This window comes from Pectinophora gossypiella, chromosome 13, assembly GCF_024362695.1.
Source record: "Pectinophora gossypiella chromosome 13, ilPecGoss1.1, whole genome shotgun sequence".
NCBI classification, from domain to species: domain Eukaryota; kingdom Metazoa; phylum Arthropoda; class Insecta; order Lepidoptera; family Gelechiidae; genus Pectinophora; species Pectinophora gossypiella.
Genome location: NC_065416.1, coordinates 14,645,206 through 14,667,532, shown reverse-complemented (window position 1 = coordinate 14,667,532; position 22,327 = coordinate 14,645,206). Strand labels below are relative to the sequence as shown.

The 22,327-nt window shown below is 38.3% G+C and overlaps 2 protein-coding genes across 4 annotated transcripts in view; one reads left to right on the top strand and one right to left on the bottom strand.

The window, feature by feature from the left end:
* Nucleotides 1-22,327, top strand: part of LOC126372177 (uncharacterized) — a 319,771-nt gene that overhangs the window by 59,723 nt on the left and 237,721 nt on the right. The window lies entirely within an intron of this gene.
* Nucleotides 1-22,327, bottom strand: part of LOC126372174 (uncharacterized) — a 97,066-nt gene that overhangs the window by 31,056 nt on the left and 43,683 nt on the right. The window contains exon 3 of the mRNA XM_050017822.1: nucleotides 12,935-13,046. Coding sequence (XP_049873779.1) covers nucleotides 12,935-13,046 — 112 coding nt within the window. The remainder of the gene's footprint in view (nucleotides 1-12,934; nucleotides 13,047-22,327) is intronic.

Here is a 22,327-nt window from a genome sequence, read left to right as displayed (position 1 = left end):
AATGTGGTATTTCAGAAATCTGGTACTTATACTCGTAGAGGGAGACAAGGCAAATGACAATTGGGTAGTTTCCCAGGTCAAAGATAAATTATGAAATTCTGATTACTAAATAAAGACAGATCTAAAGGTGACAAAAAAAACGTTTTATTTTTCTATGTAACTTATTTATGAATTTGAATAAAGAAAGATGTAGTAATAAGTGCGTCATTTTGTCACGTTTTTCTATGACGTCACAGATTGCTTTTTCATACAAAGTCTATAGTGATTTCGTGTTTTGACGTTTAGTAAAAAGTAACTGATTTGTCTAGTTGGAAACTATCCTATTCTTAACCACATGCGAAATATCAGAGCTATGTTAGCAAGATTTTATTTACAAGCAGAGACACCTTTCAGAGACATATTTCCACATCCAGACGTCAGCTTTCCTTAAATGTCAAAGTTATTCTGGGACTTAATAGACCGTTCTTAGTTCTGGAGTCCGTAAAGTGCTTTTGCGAAATTCTTATTGAATGTCAAAGTTTAATCCAGTTGGGGTTGCTGCTTTGGAGACACGTGTTAAGGTGGAACAGACAGACCTATTACTTACTTCTATTCTGGTCTCAATTTTAAATGTTGAAGTTGGGAATTTTAGATCTAATGACGTTCAGTTGTCAAGTTTATCGCGAGTGCCCATTGACTTGGCGACACGAAGGTTTTAAATTCGACTTCAGTACCAAATAAGTACATAGATTTATATGTTTCATAGTATTTGTAGATAGAATGAATGAATGTACTTACCTATTTAAATTTGATTATATTGACTATTATTTTCCGTTAGCTTGATATATTATTTTTTTCACATTTATTGTAAAAAAACCTTTATCATACCATGTTTTATAAATAATTTTGAATTTGAATAAGCCGAAGACAGTTCATAAGCAAGTGGCGTAACAAGGATGCGGAATGCTCCATCCCGTTCTAGCAAAACCGCTTTTGTATGTAGCTTGGTGGTAGCTTGTGTGGCACTAAGAACTTGTGACGTCACGCGCTCATATTGTCATTTCTTTCTAACTTCTTGATTTCGGGTGGCTGGAACTAGTTTAGGGGGGTTAAAATGCCCACATCAAAGCAATTCATCTAAGAAAGCAATGTTGCAATTTGACATCTGCGCATATAAAAGTAAGTGCGCAATGCAAACAAATGTCAAATAGCAATATTGCTTTCTTAGATGATTTGCTTCGATATGGCCATTTTAACCCCTGGGGGGTTAAATGGGGTTAATTTTCAACGAATTTCAATTTTCTTTTCACATTTAGCTATGAATTTCTATCTATTTTGAAACTATAATGAAAGACGTATCGTGGAAAACATCGTGAGGAAACATCGTAAATGTACATTATTAGGTGTTTAAATTACTTTAGTTTTCATACCAATGCGACACAAAAACATAACATACAAACATAAACAACTTATACACGTCCCACTGCTGGGCATAGGTCTCTCCTAAATCAACCGGAGGGGGTATGGAGCATACTCCACCACGCTGCTCCACTGCGGGTTGGTGGTGTTTGGGCTAGTTGCCCGGGCCCAACGGCTTAGGGTGCCTTCCGAAGCACGGAATCATATTATATTTTCGGACAATCAGGTGATTCAAGCTTGCAATATCCTTACCAAACAAAGGACAGTCTCACAAAGTGATGCGACATAAAAATGAAGTTGTAAATCATTTTTTCTATTCTATTCTATTATATTCTAATTATTTGCAAATTGCATGAGTGACACGATTATTGAGCTGTGGTAGCCCAGTTGAAAAACCGCTTCACTCTCACAGTGAGATCGCGGGTTAGAATCCCTAATGATTTCTGAATTCACGTTTGGATCGTAAATGATTATCACGTGCTCAGCGGTGAAGCAAAACATCGCGAGGAAACCCACATTCCCGAGAAATGCATTTTCAGAGGTATGTGACCTAACCTGTATTGGGCTGGTATTCCCTTCGCGGGTTGTAAGGTCAGACTGCAAGTCGCTTCTGTAAAAAACCGGACCTGTCACATCTTCAGGTTAGGTAAGCGGACCCTGTGAAAAACGGGATAACGGAGATGATGAACGAAAAACGTATAGTTTTTGATACTTATGAATTATCTTAATCTCAGCTTTGGAGACTTCGAGCCTTATTTAAGTTATGAAATTAATTATATCAAATGCCAGGTAAACTAATATACTTGTATATCGAAGTTAGACATCCCAGCTTCCAATTTCCGGACGTCGTTCGCGTAGATTCTGATCACGTAACCGAGTATGAGGACGGAATTGGCAAGAGAATACGACAATTTATTACATTTCTCAAAGGAAGTTTAAATCAATTGTGGAATTCAATGAAAGTGTATATCGAGAATTCACTTTTAGCTACTCTCTGGTCCGCTATATAGACTACGACAGGCTATCGGATAGGAAGAAATAGGCTACTTTGCACGCTAGTCACTTCACTTCTTGTTGTTTATGGCTGCATCGTTTCTGAACGATAATTTTGCTAATGTCAAAGTTCCGAAGAAAAAATGTTTATAAACGTAAATAACCGGTTTTATCTTAGATAGATTCTTCGAAGAGAATACTCGGTGGGTAGTCAAGTGCGATACTTTGAAACGTAAAAACAAATAAGTACAAGTGACATCGTAACGAAAACTTTGAGGGATGATTCAGACCATGAGGATGATGGAACTGAAAATTATTTAAAAAACACTAACATTTGCATGAATTTTCCGACACGAATCCACTTGATATCAACTCAAAATCATGGTCTGAATCATAACCTGAAGATTTGATAGGTCCGGTTACGATTTACTAACATCCTGTATGATTATAATTATCTTGCAGTTTTAACTAATACAGTTGTCTCGACTATTATAGGCGGCGATACGGCTCACCACCTGTCACTAAGAGAAAGCTTGGTGAGGTGTTTGTTGATACTTAGTTGAGTTAGTTCATTTTGCGATGGATGTACCTTTGACTACCTCAATTGGAATATACTCGTTTGTGAGCTTACATCATCATCATCATCATCAGCCCATTAACGTCCCCACTGCTAGGGCACGGGCCTTCCCTATGGATGGATAAGGAGATCGGGCCTTAAACCATCACGCGGGCCCAGTGCGGATTGATGGTTATTAAACGACTGCTAACGCAGCCGGGACCAACGGCTTATCGTGCCTTCCGAAGCACGAAGGACCGCTAGATGAAAACTTTTTTTTTGAGGTCACCCATCCTATGGCCGGCCTTTGCGAAAGTTGCTTAACTTCAACAATCGCAGACAGAGCGCGTTTACCGCTGCGCCACCGAGCTCCTGTGAGCTTACATCAACAACTATTAATTTCTAGTTCCATATAACATTTCGGGCTCGTGTTCCAAATACTAGTTTGTGTGTTACGTCACAGGCACAAGTGACGTAACACAAAACTTTCCCGCCATTAATCTTAGCCAAGTGCTTTCCTAAAGCCGAAGTAAAATCACACAAGCGTGCGCGACGATTTATAACCTTGTTTGTTCTCGTATTTAAAACTTAGATTAGCTTTTAACGAGAGACTAAGCATCGGTCTTCTTTTATCGTGTGGGTTATGAGGTGGATTACCAACCTCATCAACCCGTAGTAACCGGGACCAACGGCTTAACGTCCCTTCCTAGGCACGGACCATCCTACTTTCGGACATTCACAAGACAAACTAGGGATCGTACAAGAGATTTTTGTGTTATGTCCCCACCGGGATTCGAAAGCAAGGTAAGCATCGGTAAATCTATACAAATGAAAAGAAAACCTTAGTTTGGCGAAGGATTAAAGAATAATACTATGATCCAAACATTAATTAGAAAACAAATTCGACAATCATTCGTTTAGGCCTGTGCTGGATTCGAACCTGCGACCTCAAAGTGAGAGGCACGCGTTCTACCAACTGGGCTTATACCACGGCTCTACATTTTGGGCTTGGACATAACAAGTAAAAGTGACCTACATTACGAAGGAGAAACGTTACGTGTCTAAAGTCAATTAGAAATAAGAACAATGGAAAGTGTCATAAATGTGTAAATTAATGGTTTTCTTTTCTAATCAAGATAGGGTTCTAAGGTCATTGACTTAATGAAGCACACTGTAGGTGCATTAAAAAAAAAACTATATTTTGTTAAGAGTCGATTGCAGGCAGCAGGTATTCTAATACCTGCTTGGAATCTTCTCCGCAATCGACTCTTAACAAAATATAGTTTTTTTTTCAGGCTTCAGGAAAGCACTTGGCTAAGATTAATGGCGGGAAAGTTTTGTGTTACGTCACTTGTGCGTGCGTCATAGATGACTAACCCGCAGTGGAGCAGCGTGATGGAGTATGCTCCATACCCGGTTCGTCATGAGGTGAATGTAGGTATCTCTGACTACCCCAATTAGGATATAGTTGTGAGCTTCTGTTATGTTTTACAAAAATCTTTTCTTAGCGCATTTCGCGATCGTCTATACTGTTTATCAACCAGTTTTAACGGCCTCCGTGGCCAGTGGTTGAGCTTGGGCTCACGATCCGGAGGTCCCGGGTACGAATCCCGGTGGGGCATATCACAAAAATCACTTTATGATCCTTAGTTGGTTAGGACATTACAGGCTGATCACCTGATTGTCCGGAAGTAAGATGACCTGTGCTTCGGCACGTTAAGCCGTTGGTCCCGGTTACTACTTACTGATGTTAGTAAGTAGTCGTTACATGAGCCATGTCAGGGGCCTTTGGCGGCTCAATAGTAACCCTGACATCAGAAGAACGATAAGAAGATCAATCAGTTTATCCTTTTATATATCCAGAAAGATAACAATTATATTGCTTAGTACAATATCCTACCCCTTTATGTCTTTTGTAACATAAAGCGCCTTTGTCTTTCAGTGATGTGTAAATATGGCCATGTTTCATGAGAACAAAACGTTGTGCTTTTTGATGATGTTTACGTGGGATTTTTCCGGGAAGATACGCCGAATACCGGGGATGATTTATATTCAGCGATATAATTTTTTGTGAACGCTACAGCCGGAACCCTTAATTAACTTATACGACTTGCCTGGCATGTTTCTTGAATTTAAATTTAATTTAACAACATTAACAAAATAATAAAAAACAACATTGTGTTCTCTTTACTCCTAGCATACTTCTTTCCTCATTCTTTATGCATAAGTGCAAGAGAAACAGACAATGCGTGCGCGTTTTCAGTCGCGGCGTACTGTCATTTAGACTAAAGTAAAACTCAGAGAGGGTGAGGTAAATCCAGCTCGGCGCCCGATACGAATTGGTGGGGGGCGGAGAGTTACCGTTCTCTACGTCGTATTATTCTTTATTATATGGCACTAGTGGTATTCTACATTCATATTCATCACAGAACTCCAGTGCAATTCGACTTTTAGACTTCTTCTATCGTGTGGGTTGTGAGGTGGATTACCAACCTCATCCACCCTGGTGTCAGGGCTATTATTGAGCCGCCAAAGGCTCATGATATGGCTCATGTAACGACTACTTACTTACATCAATAAGTAGTAACCGGGACCAACGGCTTAACGTGCCTTCCAAAGCACGGATCGTCTTACTTTTTGGACAATCAGGGGATCAGCCTGTAATGGTCCCCACCGGGATTCGAACCCGGGACCTCCGGATCGTGTGCACAACGCTCAACCACTGGCCACGGAGGCCATTAGACTTTGAATTAATGTTGTCCAATCTAGTATTTAGTCCAGCAGAAAATCCGCAGGCAAAACCTCAGACCTTGCATTGCAAAAAACAAGGTCGATATGTTTTCTTTTTACCTGAACTGGCTCGTTTTCGATAACACAGTTAAGTATTAAAAAATCACGTCGGTGACCATTTCAAAGAGAATATCACGAAATGTATGTTTATTTTAAAACACAAAGGGTCGCAATCACGGGTTCATTTAAATCTGCATAAAATCACGGCTTCATTGTTGTTTTCATGAGCACTGACCTACACTGAACAACGATTAACGAAGTATCAACATTTATTACTCGATACATACATCATCATCTCCCTAGCATTACATAACCTGAAGATTTGACAGGTCCGGTTTTTTACAGAAGCGACTGCCTGTGTGTCCTTCCAATCCGCGAAGGGAAAACCAGCCCGATACAGGTCCGAAACTGCATTTCTCGCGATCACCCGAAAATGCATTTCTCGCGATGGGTTTCCTCACGATGTTTTCCTTCACCGCTGAGCACGTGATAATGATTTATGATCCAAACATGATTTCGAAAACAAATTCGACAATCGATTCGATTCGTTGGTTTAGGCCTGTGCTGGATTCGGTGGGAACATATCACAAAAATCACTTTGTGATCCCTAGTTTGGGTAGAACATTACAGACTGATCACCGGATTGTCCGAAAGTAAGATGATCCGTGGTTCGGAAACCACGTTAAGCCGTTGGTCCCGGTTACTACCTACTGATGTAAGTACGTAGTCGTTACATGAGCCATGTCAGGGGCCTCTGGCGGCTCAATAGTAACCCTGACACCAGGGTTGATGAGGTTGGTAATCCACCTCACAACCCACACGATAGAAGAAGACCAGTGGAGGAATTCACACGTTTATAAAAATGTATTGAAAATCATACGTTTTATTTTATTTTTGTTTTTATAATTCATAATTCATTTTTTCGCTTTAAAAATGGTAACACTATATTATAATGTATACCATGGTTGGTTTTATGGCACTTACCGGACTTACCCGTGCTTAGGGAAACTCACAAAGAGAAAACTTAAATCGAAAAAAAAATCTGACTCCGACGGGACTTGAACCCGCACCTTCATTCGTTCATTTTCTTTCGCGAGTTCGGTATGTGCAATGCAAATACATTTTTGCTACGACGACGCGACGCCGCACAGATTATATTTCACAGTGTATTTCAAGTTTTAAATTCGAAAACAAATTAATATTCGACGTATTATAACTTCATTACTCTCCTCAAATGAAAGCAAACCAAAACGACTTCTATAAACATCTCAGCTACTGGGACTATACGCTTAATTAACAATTTCATGCGAAGCTCAACTTTGCTCTTTGACAGTTATGCCTTGTTCACACGTGCCGAGGAAACCGGCGAGACAGTACACTCGACAGATGAAACTTGAGACACTTGATAAAACATGGTGAATTGATGATACGCACCGAGTACTTGTAATGTTAAAACATAAAAAAAGAAGAAAGTAAATGTGAATGTGAAATAAAAGTAAGTAGTAGGTTTTACTTGAATTTATTCATCATAAAACCATATAAGCATATAAATATTAATCTATTATAAATTATTATTGTAAATAGGTAATACAAAAGTATAAATAGGTATTTGAACTTTTTAAATCCTAAGGGTACATTTCAGGGTTTCAAGTCCACTGGTCATTCGTTAAGCATTCAAAATAAGTGAACGTGTAATAAAAACCTCCCCAGCTCGGTTGATAGCGGTGCGACCCAGTGAACTGTTTCGCCAATTTGAACGAGTGAACGAGGCATAAACGTTGCATTCAGCAGGCGACGTTTCAGCACATTTAGTGGAACCGAAGTTTGCCAGTTATAACGAAATATCTGGTTCAGTTCAGCGAGTCGGTTCTAGCCAGATAGCAGTCGCAAGATAACCAAATACAAGTTTTAATTGTTTTACTATAGGGGTATTAAGATAATAATAACTAAAGTTAGTAAGGTAAAGCATTTAAGAGTGGTTTTTTTAGAATGAAGTCGATCTTGATTTGTTTAACACCGGTTTTGCAGCGGCGAGGAGATTACTCAGTCAGAGGTTTTTTGACACCTAATCTTCTTTTTATTTTCTCTCTTCTCATATCAACTTAAATTAAATCATATTAACTAGTTTAAGAGTTATCAGTGGAAACCTGTAATTAGTTTTCAACTGTTATGTTTGTTGTCTACTTTCTGTATTTTATAACTGTTGGCTTTCCTTAAATAAAATAAATTATATCAATCCAATACATTTTATTCGATTACACTATCGTTTTTCGTAATCGTTTGCAACTTGGCTAAGTTCCCTATACTGGCGAAAACTAGAATTAATAGAGTGCATGACTTGGCAAGTCATTTATATGGTTCATTTATCTTCGGTCTGTTTGAAGCTTGTGAAGTTTGTTGATATTTCCAGTTCACGTAATTTTCTAGGCTATTGAACAAACAGGTTGTATCCGCTCGCTTTTGAAGCCAGAACACTATTTCAGCTAAATTTGGATTAGGTTTCTAGTTTCATGAGATCACGGGTTAATAAGAGACTTTCCAGGCTACGTTCCCAAAAAAAATATAGGGACGTAAAAATTGCCTTCGTTTAACCTTCTAATTTCATGGATAACAGACACATGCATCTTATATCTTTACTTTTGGATATAAATGATGACCCTGTTTATTACACCCAGGCTCCATACATCTTATAAGATGTATCCTAAAGGATATCGTTGCCTTATAGTGAAAACCAGGTAAAATAATCACACACGTAATAATCACATCGTAAATACATACATACATAAACTCGTCTATTTGATATACGAGTTCTATGCGGTTATAATGGAAATTCAAAGCCGAAATTCGCGATTTTCATTTGTTTATGGGCGAGGAAAAAAATCTAGGGTTGGCAACCCTGACTCCTATTCTCCCTGTACATCCTTACACGCAACATCGCTACAGTACTCATTTCCGACTGTCAAGTTGACTATCTACGTATGTCGTCTCGTTCTCCACGTTGCACTCGTAGAGACCCGCGTCATCCACGCCGATATTTGCCAAGGAACCCTGACTATACTTCTTTTTAGGGCGCCCGCTCACGTCCGACTTTTTGTAAGACAGATAATCGGGCCGATTTTTACTCCGATTCTTATGCCCGATTTTGTGACAGACTCGTTTTCGAACGTTCCATTTTTCACCGATAATCGGATCGCGGATCGGTTGGGATACACCGATTTCATTTCTGACCAAAGGAGATCATCGGCTCTCCATACTTTGGCCGGCCCAAATTTGAAAGTGCCGGCCAGAGAAAAAAAATGTGTCGAACCTTTCGAGTAGATTGCTCTGAACATTTTTTACTATGACACCAAACGTGTATAACCATTAGTTTGGCTTTTGAAAATCACGATTTTTCATACATTTTGTAAAAAAAAATATTATGTCCGTTGGGAAAAAAAGGGATACAGGCGTATTACAAAGGACAGTTAGAACATTTATTAGTATGGCGCCAAACTTCTATGACCATTATTTTGACTTTTATTGGACTTTCCGTTTTGGTTAATATGTTAAAATGCCGGCAATCAAAAAAAATACGTCGAATCTGTCTAATAGTTGCGACTCAATATTTTTTAATATGACACCAAACATCTATGACCATTATTTTGACTTTTATTGGAATTTACGGTTTAGTTCAAATGTGAAAAGTGCCGACCAGCAAAAATACCATGTAGAGAGTATCGAGTAGATGCCTATTAACATTTTTTTCTATAGCACCAAACGTGTACAATCATTAGTTTGGCTTTTAGTTTATTTTAAAAATCTTGATTTCTTATTTATTTTGTTTAAAAATAATGTGCTTTGGGCAAAAATTGCGGTACGGCGGATTACAAAGGACCTTTAGAACATTTAATAATCTGGCGCGAAACATTTTTGACCATTATTATGACTTTTATTCGTCTCTCTTTCCGTTTTGGTTCAAATGGGAAAATGTTAGCTAGCGAAACAAAATAAGTCAAATCTTTTGGTAAACGACTTGAAACGTATTTTTTTTTACTATATTACCAAATGTAGACTTTGGCGTTTATTGGACTTTTTAAAAAAACTTTTTTTATATACATTTTAACAATGACAACAAGCAGAGCTTTCCCAATAACTAGTTAATAGTCAGATAAATACTTTGTGTTATTGTTTTGTGTGTTGTTAGGTGAACAGCTATATTAATACTATCTGATTTTAGATACGACGTTGGCTGTAGTTTTTGCATTCGACTCAACGTTACGGCCTAAGTTTATTAGAATTATGGTATTGATTCATCTTGATCGTAGATGGTTACCACCCTCCAAAGATAAGCTTGCCTTCTAGTGACGAAACTCGTATTTTGGCATGACGTCTGAAGAAGCTGTTAACCCTTTATAGGTCAGAGAATTTTTTTTGAAGAATTTGATTTTTTTGTGTCGGCATGGGTTATGGGGTCCCTAAGGATTGGAAATAGTCCGATATTTTTAAATTTATTTATTTAGATTAGGCTGTAGGGGGAGGTTACGTATGTAGCCATGCCCGTTTAGGGAAAAAAATTGGTGGTTTCATATGTAACCATGACCGTTTAGGGAATAATTTTTATAATAAAACTTGGAAGTGATCAAAATAGTATAACTTTAATATTAATCAAAAAGGCATACCTAGGTATTAAAAATAAAAACAAAAAACATAAAACTCTTCAAAATACCTTCAGTAACTTTATTTTTTTATAATCATAAAAATTCAACAGTCTAAACTCTTAGGAGTCACAATGTTTAGGAACAATCCTATAAATGTACTAAAGACTTTCAAAATCTAATATTACACGTTGATAAATAAAAGTCTTAATCAAAAGTTTAACTCTTAGAAATCACAATGGAATAAACACAATAAAATACTATTTCAACATTTGACAACAGTCTCAAATTAGCAGTCTAAATCCCCACTGATATGCATGATAGTATCCACATCATCATCAGTTGGTAGAACAGCACAATCTGCCATGACTCCTCTTCCAACATTTCCAGGTGGTCTTACAGAACCTCGTGCTCGAAAAAGCTATCGCCCTCGCGTTTTTCTTTGAATGCCACCTCTAGTGCGAACACGTCCTCTTCATCGGCTCGGTAGTATTGGTGGCATCGGTGGTGGTGATAAACCTGGTGATATCGGTATCCCGGAGTCACCACTAACGATTGGAGCTGCAGCCGGCAAATTAAGTGGAGACGTGCCCAAAACATTGTTAGCAGTTGCCAATTTTCTCGAAAGAATATTGAGTGGCAAAACATCATCAGTGTCTGAGTCTCCACCAACATCAGAATTTATTTTTGATATATCGATGTAATCCTCGTAGGGCAGTTTTTTTAAATCTAACACTGGTATACGCATCTAAAACAAGCGAAAAAACCACAATATAAAAAAATATTTAAATTTCACTTATTGCACAAACCTCACTGGCCTCCATACCTTTACTTAGGCATCAAATATCATCTTTGTCCATAAAAATCTAAATAAAGTAAGTGTTTAATTTTAAAAAGTGATTATTTAATTCTGCAAAAGTTGACAGTAATAACACTAATTACTTAAATAAAAAAAAATGAAAATCGAATTTCTGCACTTGTTCAAATTCTAACCTAAATATCGTTTCTAGCTACTTCTGAAATTGAAATTGTTTTTTTACTTCACAGACACAAGTCTAGACTAAGATTTATATAGGAAATTGAAGCTAGATAATTGTAGTATTTACTGATTAACATAAAAACTAGTAAAAAATGCATTTTACCAAAAAGAATTGTAATTAATTACGAGAAACACTCACCTGTCCGGTGTCGTAAACGCTTATGAGACGGTAGATACAAATGTAACCACCTTTTTTTCGCACTGTAGTATGGACACGTGGCCAACTTCACTTTGGTGGTTTCTTTTGTTGCTTGCGCTCGTTTAGGGACTACTCATTTTAATCATAAGGTCGACTATCAATAGAAGCTTATAAGAAATGTAGGCCTTAAGGTAAACCTTGTGAGGTGGTTACAACCGTCATACTGATTTTGCTTATGCCCTATAAAGGGTTAAGGAAGACAGGAGTCGGGCAGTTATACTTTGCTTGTATGCCGATCACAATGTCCTGGTGCTACTCGGCCGATATAGCACAGTACCTCACATTTCTTAAAAAAAAAATAAGCTTCTAAAGCGTGTATCACCATCAGGTGAGATAGTGGTCAAACGAAAACCTATTTTTGATTTATAAAAATGTGTCCAATGACGACCACGATATTACGCCTTTACTTGCATTATCGCCAGATAAAACTTTTTTCGCCAAAGTGAAAACTCCAGATCTATGAAAACTCCAGATTTTGGAGAAATCTAATTGAGTTCAAAATAGTGGTTATAGACGTTTAATGTCATAGTAATAAACATTCTGACGATCCTTTAAATAACGCGCCTGTCATATTTTATTTTATAACAAAATAAATAAAAAATCGAGGTTTTAAAAATCCAACAACAGCCAAACTAATGGTCATACACATTTATTGTCATAGTGAACAATGTTTACAGGTATCTTCTCGATAGTTTTGACATGTGTTTTTGCTGACCGGCACTTTTCACATAGAAACTAAAACGTAAAGTCCAATAAAAGCCAAAATAATGGTCGTAGACGTTTGGTGCCATAATAATAAATGGTCAAATGGATAAGTTTTAACGGGATATACCAATATTGTTTCTTGGCCGGCACTTCACATTATCACCAAAATGTATGAAAAATACAAGTTTTTTTTTAATTCGAATAAAACCGAAAATATTGACGCTACAGCTTTGGTGCCATAGTAATAAATGCTCAGACGGATAAGTTCTAAGGATATATACCATTTTTGTTAATTGGCCGGCACTTTACATTTTCACCAAAAATGTATGAAAAATACAGTTCTTTTAATTCGAACAAAACCGAAGATATTGACCCTACAGCTTTGGTGCCATAGTAATAAATACTCAGGCGGATAAAATCTAACGGAATATAGTAAAATTATTTTTTGGCCGGCACTTTGACTTCTGGGCCGAAATCCGATGATCTCCTTTTGTAGGACATGGGCGTTGCACTATTGCGAGCAGTACGTTCTATTTTTCTCTTACAAAAAGTCGGTCGCCGATTGTCTGACGCGGGCGGGCAGCCTAAATCCTTACACGCAACATCGTTACAGTACTCACTTCTGACTGTCAGGTTGACTCTATCCACGTATGCCGTCTCGTTCTCCACGCTGCACTCGTAGAGACCCGCGTCATCCACGCCGATGTGTGCCAAGAACAGGCTGCCGTCCACCTGGAACAATGGAGATATGGTTTAATGTTGTAATACATTATTATTATTATGTTTGTTTATGTACACTAGCAGCTCAGAGCTGATGCGTGTACTTCACTGCACTTGTTTTTAAGATTGTTATTTTCTATTATCAATGTTCATGTGGTAAATGTCTAGTCTGTGTTTAAAGGAGTTCACTGATGGTGCACTAATTATTGTTTCTGGGAGCTTATTCCAAGAGTCCACAACGCGATTTGGCAGGAAATTTTGGGTTACTAGCGCACAAAGGCTTGTACAGCTTTAATGAATGTCCTTTCAGATTCACATTCTCCGCATCGAAGGAATTCATCAGTCAGTAGAAGCGATATTGCAATAGGCTAGTTTCCAACTAGTCAAATCAGTTACTTTTTACTAAACGTCAAAACATGAAACTACTATGGAATTTGTATGAAAAAGCACACAGTGACGTCATAGAAAAACGTGATAAAATGTAGGACTACACATACATTACATTTACATTTTTCTTGATTGAAATTCATAAATAAGTTAAAAAAAAGAGAAAATATTTTTCGTTAGCATTAGATCTGTCTTTATTTAGTAATCAAAATTTCATAATTTATCTTGATCTTGGTACACGACCCAATTTGCGCATTCAAAAGTAAGTGGGCAATGTTAACCAAAGTCAAATAGCAAAATTGCTTTTTAGATTTCACGCACGACAGAGGCAAAACTGTTTTACATACATACATAAAGTCACGCCTATTTCCCACGGCAATACGATTTTATTGGTAGATTAAAGCGGAAGGTCTCTGACTGACCCCGCGGACTGGCTGCTTACCCCGATGGGAAATAAGCGTGAGTTTATGTATGTGTGTATGTCACTGACAGACTGACTCATTCATCACGAAATCTCAGAAACTATAAGTGCTAGGAGTCTCAAATCTTGCATGGGGGCACGCACGCACGCACGCACTCACACAACACACACACACACACACACACACACACACACACGCAATTTTTCGAAATTCAACTCCTAAGGGGATAAAAACGGGTGGCAAATTTATATGAAACTTCTCTATAGAAGTAAAACAGTAAGTAGTCGGTAAATAGTAGGTTTATAGTATTAAAACTATTTTTCATAGTAGGGTTTTACGCGAACGAAGTCACAGGTAACAACTAGTTGCTAATAAAAGCAGCCGCGCCTCCAGCCTTTATCGCATCTTCTAATGTACCCCGGCTAACGTATGAGGGATATTAGGGGCAAAGCCACTGCACTGCAGATTCTGTCACGTACAGGATAAAATAAACAAATTGACACGTCACGTAACTGAATTCAAAGAGAGAAGGGTTTTTTATAAAGTGTGAATATTTTTGTAACATTATGTATACATACAGCTCGAGAGGAGCTCGGTGGCGCAGCGGTAAACGCGCTCGGTCTGCGATTGTTGAAGTTAAGCAACTTTCGCAAAGGCCGGTCATAGGATGGGTGACCACAAAAAAAAAAAGTTTTCATCTCGAGCTCCTCCGTGCTTCGGAAGGCACATTAAGCCGTTGGTCCCGGCTGCATTAGCAGTCGTTAATAACCACCAATCCGCACTGGGCCCGCGTGGTGGTTTAAGGCCCGATCTCCCTATCCATCCATAGGGAAGGCCCGTGCCCCAGCAGTGGGGACATTAATGGGCTGGTGATGATGATGATGTATACATACATAAATTCAAGCCCAATTATTTTATGATTTTTTGTTTTTTATTATTTTACTATGGAGTCCATAGTATGGACATATTGTTTTAAGTTTACGCGGTTATTTATACACTGCCCGATATTTCTACACTGTTGCAAGTGCCATGAGAGTCGGGAGTCTCATATCCCTGATTTAAACGCGGTAAGAACCCGTTATTATGTGTTTTAATTATGGACATAAACATAAACTGCCTATATACGTCCCACTGCTGGGCACAGGCCTCCCCTCAATCAACCGGAGGGGGTATGGAGCATACTCCACCACGCTGCTCCACTGCGGGTTGGTGGAGGTGTTTTTACGGCTAATAGCCGGGACCAACGGTTTAACGTGCCCTCCGAAGCACGGAATCATCTTACTTTTTCGGACAATCAGGTGATTCAAGCTCTTACTAAAAAGTTCTTACCAAACAAAGGACAGTCTCACAAAGTGATTTCGACAATGTCCCCATCGGGAATCGAACCCGGACCTCCAGATCGTGAGCCTAACGCTCTAACCACTAGACCACGGAGGCTGTTATGGACATATTATTTACATATTATCTGAAAATAAAGTTATTTGAATTTGAAAAAAAAAACCTTAATGGGGTGGGCAGAGCCACAAGGGAAAGCAATTTAATAAAGGCACAGTATATAAGAGTCAAGTAGATACACTTGCCAAATAATAACTGTACATACTGCACAGATTGCTCGCTGCCGGCTGCAATACCCTGAGGCTATAAATTGACGGCCTTTCGTAGCTCAAGTTCCAAATTTATGAGCTAACTGTAGCTGTGTTGTTCACTTCAACTTAATACATACATACATAAACTCACGCCTATTACCCACCGGGGTAAGCAGAGACTATAGAATTCCATTTGCTTCGATCCTGACACTTCTCTTGCTTCCTCCACATTCATCAATCGCTTCATACACGCACGCCGGTTCAGAGTAGATCGTATTGAACCTTTTCTAAGGACATCTCCAATTTGGTCATCGTAAGTCCTTCGCGGTCTTCCTCTGCCAGCCCTACCATCAACTTTCGCTTTATATACCGCTTTTGCAATTCTATTATCCTTCATCCGCTCTACGTGTCCAAACCAACCTAACATTCCCTTCTCAATCCTAGTCACTATATCATCTTTTACACCACATCTCTGTCTTCAACTTAATACAGAGTGTTAATGACATGGCAACGAATACTGAGGGGGATGATTCAGACCATGATTCTGAGTTGATATCAAGTGGAATTTCCTGTCGGAAAATTCATGGAAGATTTATTTTATTTTTTAAATTATTTTAAGTTTCATACTTTTGCGATGGAAAATTTTACTTGATAATAATGGTCTGAAACATTTAAAGTTTTCGTTACGATGTCACTAATACCCTGTATATACGGGTACTACATGAACACACGCCTATGGTCTAATGGGCAGTGGGTAGTGCTAGTGAAGTACCATTGTTTTGATTTGAAACTTTTTTCTATTTACACTTCTAACTAGGAAACATAATATATACATTATTTACCCGTAGCCCCGGTTAGTCGAGCATTTACCGAGCCTCAGTTTGGGAACCATCATCAATTAAGAGCCACTCTTTTGTCGGTGTAGCATTTTCCATTGCAGTCTATCAAAAGGCCAATTCCTTGACTTCCCTATGAGACTCGACGTTAACATTTTCTTTTATCTGTTCCATGTAAGCTCTTCTTGGTATTCTTCTTCTAGCTTTCCTTCTAGCTTTCCTTCGATGAGTTTGGGAACCATATTTCTAAAATTGCCTAAATGTGTTGTAAGCATAAATTTTGTAAACAATTTATGGATGGTCGGTTAGCCGATCAAGTTAGCGGCCTTGCGGCGCCGATCGATAGGTACCTATATTTGTGGCCACCTAGTACCGAGTAGAAGTTGGATGGAGTACAACTTTGAAATAAAGTTGCATACAACTTGCCTTAATAACGGGTTTGTTTGAAATATGAAAGTTAGCCTGATCTAGGACATCTAAAATAACAGTTTTGGGAGAAACATAATGGGATATACATAAAGTGTATATATATAAAGAGTGAAGGCGCTTTTCCTGCAGGCATAACTTGGAAGTGGTTTTCTTATTCTCCTTATATGTATTATATTGTGTAGGCTATTTGTATGTATGTTTATATATGCGTGTATATATGTGTGTATGTTTATATATATATACATATATTATATTATTTCTTTAGATAAGTATATATTATTTATTATTCTTTTGTCTTTTTTTTTTGTTATGTTGGTATCATTATATGTTTATAGCACCAGCCCGTGCTCCAATGAATAATCTTCTTTCACCCTAAGGTTGCCTGGCAGAAATTGCTGTTTAGCAATAAGGCCGGCTATTGTGCTTATGTTTTATTCGTATGTTTATGTCCTTTGTTTTGTTGTTGTGCAATAAAGTATTATTGATTGATTGATTAAAGATATATTTTTTAAATCGAAAAAAAAAATTTACTCGGACGGGGCTTGAACCTGCAGATCTTGTCAAGCCGGGACGAGTGTGTTAACCATTACACCACCGGGTCCTCCTCCTGTCCATGCGAAATTATTTCGATCTATGTATCGTCGCCTGTATTCATGTGTTATGTCTGATTGTTGAAATTTGTGTTCTGTGCAATAAAGTATATTTGATTTGACTTGATGAAGCTATCTATCTAGAATATTGAGTACTAATATTACTTTAAAAGGAACATACAAAGAAAACAGACAGGTAAGCTAATCTCTAACAGAATATTTCTTCCAACTGACCTACGTGACGAGAGAGATATGCAAGTTATAACATTATATGTATAGATAGAGACATGCATACGTGTACATATTATTATTTATTATCGAATTATATTTTATTTTTTTCTAATAGACTGGACTTGAATTATTTTTCTCTATAGTTCGATCGTCGAACTAGTGAGAATGTTTGTTCTTGAACCCAAGTCCAGTCAAAGTCAGGGTGTTTATCGATTTAAATTTTCCCTTTGGAATTTCCCTATACAGCTTACCACCTATCACGTTGGTCTAACTGAAAGCTCGGTGAGGTGTAGGTACTTAGTGCATCTTGCGATATAGGTCTCTTCTTGTCGTGTGCGTTGTGAGGTGGAATTTACAACCTCATCAACCCTGGTGTCAGGGTTATTACTGAGCCACGAAAGGCCCCTGACCAACGGCTTAACGTGCTTTCCGAAGCACGGATCATCTTCCTTTCGGACAATCGGGTGATCAGCCCGTAATGTCCTAGCCACACAGTATATTATACCTCTGATTACTCCATTAGGATATAGTCGTGAGGCTATGTTATGTTAAATAAATAAATAAAATCCAAAGTGCCGCCATTCAGGACCCACTAAACGATTGTTTGATACAGCCAGTGTATTTTCGTCGGAAGACTGTGGCGGAAAGTATCTTGATAAGCGGCAGACATTTATTTCCAAGGCTGAAGCTGTTGGGGCGAGAATACATTACCATTTATATTTATGTCTATCTTACTAATGTCTATATTGTAAGTGTATTTTGGCACTGAATGATATTGTGAAAATAGACGTTTGGATAAAACATGCTAATTTACACAATTAATTGTGAGTGAACTATTACGTTGGTCTCAAACAGACACACAGACAGAGCCCACCACAACAGACCCGAGATAGATATTTAAGTTATACAGGGTGTTAGTGACATCGTAACGAAAACTTTGAGGGTTGGTTCAGGCCATGATTCTGAGTTGATATCAAGTAGAAATTTCCGTCGCAAAAGTATGGATTGGAAAATAATTAAAAAAAAAGAAAAATTTTCATGAATTTTTTGACACGAAATTCCACTTGATATCAACTCAGAATCATGGTCTGAACCATCCCCCTCAGTATTCGTTACGGTGTCACTAACACCCATACCTACTTATATGGCTACCGTATGTACTTGTACGGGGTGTAAGTGTCATCGTAACGAATACTGAGGGGGATGATTCAGGTGATTGTTCTGAGTTAATATCAAGTGGAATTTTCCATCGCAAAAGTATAGAATTGAAAATAATTTTAAAAAAACTAAAAAAAAATCATGAATTTTGCGACGGAAAATTCCACTTGATTTTAACTCAGAATCATGGTCTGAATCAACCCCCTCAGTATTCGTTACGATGTCACTAACACCCAGTATAATTATTAATTATAATTGTTATCGATAATAAATATTATGATAATATGTAATCATTGATAAGTTAATGAGTAATATGTAATAATATGACTTTATCCATGGTATATCGGTGTTTTTGCCTATAGACACTGTTTATCGTTTTGTAATTGACTTGTAACGACATGTTATTAATAAAGTTCTGTATTCTGTATTTTAGGAGTCGCCGTCGCCGGATACGGTTTGGACGACATGATGATGATGATGACGTTGGTCTAGCAGAAAGCTCGGTGAGGCGGGGGTACTTAAGTTCATCTTGCGATGGATGTTCCTCTGACTACCCCAATTGGGATATAGTCGTGAGCTTGTGTTGTTGTTTATATGAGTAATATTGATTACTAGGGAGTGTTGTGCTGTGAAAGAAAATGTAGTGGCGAGAATCGAGAAAGAGATTCTCTAATGGTTCGGACATGTAGAGAGAGTGAGTGAAAGTAGCGAGAAAAGATTTATGATACGGGTGTAAGTGGTAGAGTTAGAAGATGGCCAGGCCTAGGGCTATACCGATTCTTCTCCAAGATGTCGGACTATCTGTATGGGCGGTACTGAGAACCTACCATCACAATGGTTCACCATATCAAATGTTACATTACTAACCGCTTTACCAACAAAAAAACAAGCGGTTAACGTGTACTCATATTTGACAGGCACGCAAAGATCAATCGAATTATTTGATAATTCGTTTCAATTTTGCTTGGTTGTCAAATACTTATACACCTTCATCATCATCATTAATTTAAGTGCGTCGCTCTTGTCGGTGTAGCATTCTTCATTTTTGTCTATCAAAGGCCAACGCTTTGATTTCCTTATAAGACACGACGTTCCCTTTGTTCTCACTAGTTCGATTCATTAGTTCGATCGTCGAACTAGTGAGAATTATTTTTCTCATTAGTTCGATTGTCGAACTAGTGAGTATTTTTAGTGTATTGTTTAGTGATGTTTAATGTCTATTCTCACTAATTCGATAATTGCACAAAAGGTACATAAAATAAAAGCTTTCATGTGCTTATAGTAGGTATAATAAATGATTTAATGTTCTCTTTAATTTGTTCCATGTAAGCTCTTCTTGGTCTTCCCTTGCTTTCACGCACCACACCATATTCACCGTTTGTTTATTTTTTATTGGTAAAGTTGGGGTTGCAAGATGTCTTCTGGTGACTTGTATTTCTGCCTGCGCTGGTACGGTGGATAAACGTCTGCGAGTATATCACAAGAACAGGGAACATTGCGCACTTACTTTTACATGCGCAAATGTGAAATTGCAAATTGCTTTCTTAGATGAATTGCTTCGATGTGGCTATTTTAACTTTTTAGTTTATTTTTTTTAAAAGAACGTCTAGGGCCCTGTGCCGAGGTTTTTCTTGCAGCTTCTTTTCCCCGGCTATACAGGTTGTGAGAAGCTGCAGTAGTTTTAGGCGGATGAGACGTTCGTTATGTAAAAATTGACGATTGAAAGTGTAACTATGTTACCTACTGAATAAAGATATTTTTGAATTTGAATTGAATTTAACGCCCCAGACCAATTCTGATGACCCTGAGGGTACAATGTAAGGAAATATGAGGGATATAAATTTAATACATTTTATCTATATTTCATATTGAACGCAATATATTGTAAGAACTCTTTACCCGGGCACGTTTCCTTTGACAATCGAAAAAAGGCTGAAGGGTGAACAGCCAGTGGGCGGATCGAATGAAAAGGCAAATGTTATTGATGTAATCCTATATCGAGTATTGATTCTATTTTTGTCTACTGTGCTGAGTTTTATGTTTACGAAAATAGACTTGTTTTTCCATAAATACATTGCCTTTTAAATTACCATAATAGACAGCGATACGGCTTACCACCTATCACGTTAGCCTAACAGAAAGCTCTGTCTTCTTCTTCTATCGTGTGGGTTGTGAGGTGGATTACTAACCTCATCAACCCTGGTGTTACTATTGAGTCGCCAAAGGCCCCTGACATGACTCATGTAACGACTACGTACTACCATCAGTAAGTAGTAACCGGGACCAACGGCTTAACGTGCCTTCCGAAGCACGGACAATCAGGTGACCAGCGTGCAATGTCCTAACCAAACTATGGATCACAAGGAGATTTTTGTGATTTGCCCCACCGGGATTCGAACCCGGGACCTCCGGATCGTGAGCACAACGATCAACCACTGGACCACGGACCATGGACCATTCTTGAAACTCAAGATTCTGTATTAGTTCTACAATTCTAAACAGCTGTCCATACAGACCTAAATCAGGAGTCTACGAGTTCACACATGTTCCTAGCCCTGAGTATATCGATCTGTATTCCAGACATGAATGCAATATTCTCCGCAGAATATTCTCGAAGCATCGACTTTATCATCTAATAATCCCGGGACTTCATTCCGGGATGTCCAACGGAATATTATATTGATACATGGTCAGGGTTGTAAGATAAAGAACAACCTGTTTTTGTATGAATACTGGCCCCAGTGGTGTAGCACTTCTGATTGACATTCTAAATACGTTGTAAAAGCTTTTACACGATCAGTCAAGAAAAAATCACCGCTGAGCACGTGATAATCATTTATGATCTAAACGAAAACAAATTCGACAATCATTGGTTTAGGCCTGTGCTGGATTCGAACCTGCGACCTCAAAGTGAGAGACAACCGTTCTACCAACTGGGCTACCACGACTCTTATCTTATTACAGTATGGGTAATGTATACAACGACCTCCGTGGTCCAGTGGATTGAGCGTTCGGCTCACGATCCGGAGGTCCCGGGTTCAAATCCCGGTGGGGACATACCACGAAAATCACTTTGTGGTCCCTAGTTTGGTTAGGACATTATAGGCTGAACACCAGATTGTCCGAAAGTATAATGATCCGTGCTTCGGAAGGCACGTTAAGCCGTTGGTCCCGGTTATTACTTACTAATGCAAGTTAGTAGTCGTTACATGAGCCATGTTAGGGGCTTTTGGCGGCTCAATAGTAACTGACACCAGGGTTGATGGTGTTGGTAATCCACCTCACAACCCACACGATAGAAAAAGAATAAATGTATAAATTGAGATGATATCAAGTGGAATTCAGAGCAATAAGACCGCCGATTTGTACTGTAGTCATACGTTGCATAAATTATTGTACCTATGTGATGTTTGTGTAGGATTCTCGGCCGCCAAATGCAAGGAAGGTTTCAAGTTGTTTTCCCACAACTTATGTCTATAGGAATCATTTCTATACATGCATATATGTTTACTATTGAAACAATGATCTGTATCCGTAGAATATTCTGGAAGCGTAGTCCTTATGAGCTAATCCCGGGAGCCGGCTCATTTCGGGATATTACCCGTTTGATGCGGGGTTCTTTACTCGCTACATCCGGAGAATAGCTCTCTTTAA